At 71.0% G+C, this 5,322-nt stretch overlaps 1 protein-coding gene across 1 annotated transcript in view; it reads left to right on the plus strand.

Annotated features, from left to right (window-relative positions):
• The first annotated feature begins 460 nt into the window (after window positions 1-460).
• The window catches only part of CAPN15 (calpain 15), an 8,343-nt gene continuing 3,481 nt past the window's right edge, over window positions 461-5,322 (plus strand). Inside the window, exons 1-10 of the mRNA XM_004373129.2 lie at window positions 461-1,863; window positions 2,518-2,729; window positions 2,815-2,998; window positions 3,154-3,377; window positions 3,483-3,608; window positions 3,674-3,826; window positions 4,312-4,473; window positions 4,555-4,775; window positions 4,848-5,035; window positions 5,125-5,303. Coding sequence (XP_004373186.1) covers window positions 475-1,863; window positions 2,518-2,729; window positions 2,815-2,998; window positions 3,154-3,377; window positions 3,483-3,608; window positions 3,674-3,826; window positions 4,312-4,473; window positions 4,555-4,775; window positions 4,848-5,035; window positions 5,125-5,303 — 3,038 coding nt within the window. The 5' untranslated portion in view covers window positions 461-474. The remainder of the gene's footprint in view (window positions 1,864-2,517; window positions 2,730-2,814; window positions 2,999-3,153; window positions 3,378-3,482; window positions 3,609-3,673; window positions 3,827-4,311; window positions 4,474-4,554; window positions 4,776-4,847; window positions 5,036-5,124; window positions 5,304-5,322) is intronic.

Here is a 5,322-nt window from a genome sequence, read left to right on the forward strand (position 1 = left end):
CCCCACAGCACCCCGGGGGGGATGGCTGGCTCCCAGGTGAGGCGCCAGGTGTGCGGCTGCACTGTGGCCTTGCCAGGCCGGTCTGACCAGGGCTTTGCCCACAGCCTGCTGGGTGGCTGCAGTTCCAGCTGGAGTTGACCAGGCCTGGGCCTGGGGACAGAGGGCTACGGGGTGTGACCTTGGCTGGGCAGGAGGGTCAGCCCTGCCCTGCGCCCAGGAGAAGTTCCAGACCAGGCAGCAACCCCAGCTTGTCCTGATGGTGGGCTCCCGGCCCGGCCTGCACGTCTGGGACAGGAGTGAGGCAGAACCCTGCCAGGTGGCCCTGGACCCCTTGTGGGTTCACACTCCCCATGGGAGGCTCAGCCCCACAGCCCACCCCCTCCAGAAGGGGGTCTCAGAGCAGAGCTGTGAAATTCTAGAGCCCTGACTTGGCCCCTTGGTCCCCCCTGCAGCCACACGCACTCGCCTGGGTCTATGGCCGCGGTCCGGGAGTGGTCCTGCGCCCGCTGCACCTTCCTGAACCCGGCTGGCCAGCGCCAGTGTGCCATCTGCGAGGCCCCCCGGCAGAAGCCCGACCTCGATCAGATACTGAGGCTCAGCGTGGAGGAGCAGAAATGGCCCTGCGCCCGCTGCACCTTCCGGAACTTCCTGGGCAAGGAGGCCTGCGAGGTGTGCGGCTTTGCCCCTGACCCCGCACCTGGGGCTCCCCTGGCCCCAGTTATCAACGGGGCCCTGCCCCCACCACCTGCCGTCCTGGCGGAGCCGGCCGGGGGGCGCCCCAAGGAAGTGGTTACGGAGCTGGCCGGGGGGCGCCCCGAGGAGGTGGTTACAGAGCCAGGGAGCTGGGCCTGCCCACGCTGCACCCTGCACAACGCGCCCGTGGCCAGCTCTTGCTCCGCCTGTGGGGGCCCCCGCAGACTCTCGCTGCCTAGGATCCCACCCGAAGCCCTGGTGGTTCCCGAGGTTGTGGCCCCCGCCGGCTTCCACGCCGGGCCCACCCCACCCCCGCCGGGCCTGCCTGGGGACAGCGCCGAGGCCATCCCTGCCTCCGCCGGCCAGGGCGCACCCACAGCCGACCAGGAGCCCCCACGCGTGGCGCCCTTCAGCCCCTTCTCGCCGCCCCTACAGAACAACCCTGTGCCCCGAAGCCGCCGGGAGGTGCCCCCCCAGCCGCAGCTGCCGGTGCCTGAAGCTGCTCAGCCCTCACCCAGTCCCAAGGCCCCCCAGGGCCCAGGGCGGGCAGCGGCCGGGGCCCCCCGCCGGGCAGAGCTGCTGTCTGGCCAGCGGCTGAGTGTGCTGGAGGCGGCGGAGGGCAGCCCAGCCCGTGGTGAGGGCTGCAGCCCCGTGCCGGGCAGCGACGTCATCGACCTGGCCGGCGATTCCGTGCGCTTCACGCCTGGCAGCCCCTCCAGCCCCGACTTCACCACCTGGTCGTGTGCCCAGTGTACGCTCCGCAACCCCACGGCGGCCGCCCGCTGTTCGGCCTGCGGCTGCTCCAAGCTGCACGGCTTCCAGGAGCACGGTGAGGCCGCGGCCCGCTGCGCTGACTGCGGCGCCGACAGGCTCGGGCCCTGTGGCGGTGGCAGCTGCGGCCGGGCCCCCTCAGCCCACAAGGCTGCCCGTCTCCTGCCTGCTGCACCGCCCGAGCGCCAGGCCCAGTGGGCCTGCCCCGCCTGCACCCTGCTCAACGCTGCACGCGCCCGGCACTGTGCCGCCTGCCACACACCGCAGCTGCTGGAGGCCCAGCGCCAGGGTGCCGTGCCCCTGCGGCGCCGGGAGAGCGTGCTGGTGGAGAAGAGGCGGCTGACGGACGAGGGCGAGGCTAAGGCTCTGTGGGAGCACATTGTGGCCTTCTGCCGGGAGGTGAGCAGGGTGGGGGTAGGACAGGGGGAGCGGGGGGCGGGATGGGGCACAGAGTGGTGGACAGGGGAGTAATGGGGGCAGGGGGCGGGATGGGAGGGTGCCGGGGGGTGGACATGGGGTGGGCCGAGGGTGTGGGACGGCAGTCCGTCCTCCAGCGTGGGCTGGCCCGTTCCTCACCCTCCTGTCACCACATCAGCGCGCAGATGCTGGAGGCTGCGGGGGCAGGGGGCGTGGAGGCCCTGGGGAAAGCTAGGCTCAGGGCCCCCAACTTCACACTCTGAGCCGTGGGAGGCACTGGCCGTGCCCTTTACCCTCTGCCCTCTGTGGCCAGGGCAGGGCTGCTGCCCCTCACCCACCACATCCTCTTACCCACCCGTGCACCTGACCTCGGCCCCGCCGGCTGGGGAAGAACGCTGGTGGCGTGTCTGGGTTACCTCCCAGACGGCAGTGGGGCGGGGGCTGGGCTGTCTCCTGGGCCCATCCCCTGTCACACAGCCAAGCATGGCTGCCTCGGTCCTGTGCTGGGTGGGGAGTGTGGCACCCGGCCCCTCTTGCTGACACGTCAGGTGGACTGGGGTCCCGTGGGGACCTGTGAGACTTGGCGGCGTCCTCTGAGGGCTCCCGTCCGAGCCCTGACCCCTGCGGTCCCCACAGAACAGCATGAACTTCGTGGACGACAGCTTCCCGCCCGGGCCTGCGTCCGTGGGCTTCCCTGAGGGCGATGGCGTCCAGCAGCGCGTGCGGCAGTGGCTGCGGCCCCACGAGATTAACTGCTCCGTCTTCAAGGACCCCTCCCCTGTGCAGTGGTCCGTGTTCTGCAGGCTCCGGCCCTCGGACATCCTGCAGGGGCTCCTGGGGAACTGCTGGTGAGGATGGTGGGGGAGGGGCGGACGAGGGGCAGGTGGGGGGCAAGCCACGTGCCCCCCTGAGCCGCCACCCCCCACCCCCCAGGTTCCTGAGCGCCCTGGCAGTGCTGGCGGAGCGGCCCGACCTTGTGGAGCGGGTCATGGTCACGCGAGACCTGTGCCCCGAAGGTGCCTACCAGGTGCGGCTGTGCAAAGACGGCACGTGGACCACCGTGCTGGTAGACGACATGCTGCCCTGTGATGAGGGTGGTTACCTGCTCTTCTCTCAGGTAGGTGGGGGCGCAGAGGGCGGTGGGCAGCGAGGGCAGCAGGCAGCACCGGCCTTCACCCCATCCTCCCCGAGGGCAGCGGGCAGCACTGGCCTTCACCCTGCCCTTCCCCGCCCCGAGGGCAGCACCGACCTCCAACCCCACCCTCCCCGCAGGCCCAGCGGAAGCAGCTGTGGGTGGCTCTCATCGAGAAGGCCCTGGCCAAGCTGCACGGCTCCTACTTTGCGCTACAGGCCGGCCGCGCCATCGAGGGCCTGGCCACGCTCACCGGGGCCCCCTGCGAGAGCCTCCTGCTGCAGGTCAGCTCCACCAACCCCCGCGAGGAGCCAGTGGACACCGACCTCATCTGGGCCAAGATGCTGAGCTCCAAGGAGGCGGGGTGAGGGCTGGGGCGGGGCGGCCGCGGGGTGGCAGGGGCCACCCGCCCGGGGGCTGGGGTCTCAAGGGGAGGGCCGCCGGGTCAGTGAGGCCGCTCTCCCCACAGGTTCCTCATGGGCGCCTCATGCGGCGGGGGCAACATGAAGGTGGACGACGCGGCCTACGAGAGCCTGGGCCTGCGCCCGCGCCACGCCTACTCCATCCTGGATGTCCGTGACGTGCAGGGCTCCAGGTAGGGCCGGGTGGCTGGTGGGGGGGAGGGCGTAGTCGGCCACGGCCTCAGCCTCGTGTCTGTAGGCTCCTGCGGCTCCGGAACCCGTGGGGCCGCTTCTCCTGGACCGGCAGCTGGTCAGACGAGTGGCCGCACTGGCCAGGCCACCTGCGCAGCGAGCTCGTGCCTTTCGGCAGCGGTGAGGGCGTCTTCTGGATGGAGTACAGTGACTTCATCAGGTGCGTGGGGTGGGGGGCGAGGTGCCAGGGCGTGGGACGTTCTCTGGGAGCTGCTGCACCCCCAAGGGCCCGGAGCAGCAGGGGCAGGGTGCATCTGACAGGCTCCAGCTGCTGCTGCCGCCGCCCAACCTCGGCACCTGGGGCCCCACAGGTCAGCTGGCCGTCATGGGGTCACTGTGCGGCCCGGGCCCCACAGGTCAGCTGGCCATCACGGGGTCACTGTGCGGCCCGGGCCCCACAGGTCAGCTGGCCGTCATGGGGTCACTGTGCGGCCCGGGCCCCACAGGTCAGCTGGCCATCACGGGGTCACTGTGCGGCCCGGCAACCCTTTCTCCAGCGGCAAAGCCGAGGCTGGACCACTTCCTGGTTAGGCACCTTTCCCAACAGGCTCCCAGGGCTGGGGGCAGAGGGGCAGGAGAGGGGGCGCCATGGGGCCTTGGAGGCCTGGGGCAGCTGTGGGAGCGTGTCCACCCTCCCTGCCCTAGGTACTTCGACTCGGTGGACATCTGCAAGGCGCGCTCAGATTGGCAGGAGGTGCGGGTGCAGGGCTGCTTCCCCTGCTCAGCCAGCAGGCCTGTGGGTGTCACCGCGCTGACCGTGCTCGAGAGGACCTCGCTGGACTTTGCCCTCTTCCAGGAGGGCAGCAGGTAGGGCGGGGCGGGCCGCGGTGTGGGCGGGCCACAGTGTGGCCATCATGGTCCATCGTGACCCATGCACCCTGGCTACAGGCGCTCGGACGCGGGGGACAGCCACCTGCTGGACCTGTGTATCCTGGTGTTCCGGGCCACGTTTGGCAGAGGTGGCCGCCTGAGCCTAGGCCGCCTCCTGGCGCACAGCAAGCGGGCAGTCAAGAAGTTCGTCAACTGCGACGTCATGCTGGAGCCGGGCGAGTACACGGTCGTGTGCTGTGCCTTCAACCACTGGGGCGCCAGCCCCGCGGCCACACAGGGTAACGGGACACCTGGGCAGGGCGGGCGGCCTCCCACACGGGGTGCATACCGGGTGCCCGTCCCCCCTAAAGCCCCCAACGCCCACCCGGCAGCCTCCAGCCCGTCGTCAGGGAGCCCGCGCTGCACCTCAGAGCCACCCGGCCACGTGTTGGCCGTCTACAGCTCAAGGCTGGTGATGGTGGAGCCGGTGGAGGCCCAGCCGACCACGCTTGCCGACGCCATCATCCTGCTGACCGAGAGCCGGGGCGAGCGGCACGAGGTGGGGGTACGGCCCCACGGGGCGCGGGGAGGACCCGTCCGCAGGGGGTGGCCCCCGCGGCCCCCACCTACACCTGCCGTCTGCACCAGGGCCGCGAGGGCATGACCTGCTACTACCTGACGCACGGCTGGGCGGGGCTGATCGTGGTGGTTGAGAATCGGCACCCGAAGTCCTACCTGCATGTGCAGTGTGACTGTACCGACAGCTTCAACGTCGTGTCCACGCGCGGCAGTCTGCGCACCCAGGACAGCGTGCCGCCCCTGCACAGGTGGGCCCACCCCACACAC

This window comes from Trichechus manatus, unplaced genomic scaffold, assembly GCF_000243295.1.
Source record: "Trichechus manatus latirostris isolate Lorelei unplaced genomic scaffold, TriManLat1.0 scaffold00024, whole genome shotgun sequence".
In the NCBI taxonomy this organism is placed as follows: Eukaryota; Metazoa; Chordata; class Mammalia; order Sirenia; family Trichechidae; genus Trichechus; species Trichechus manatus.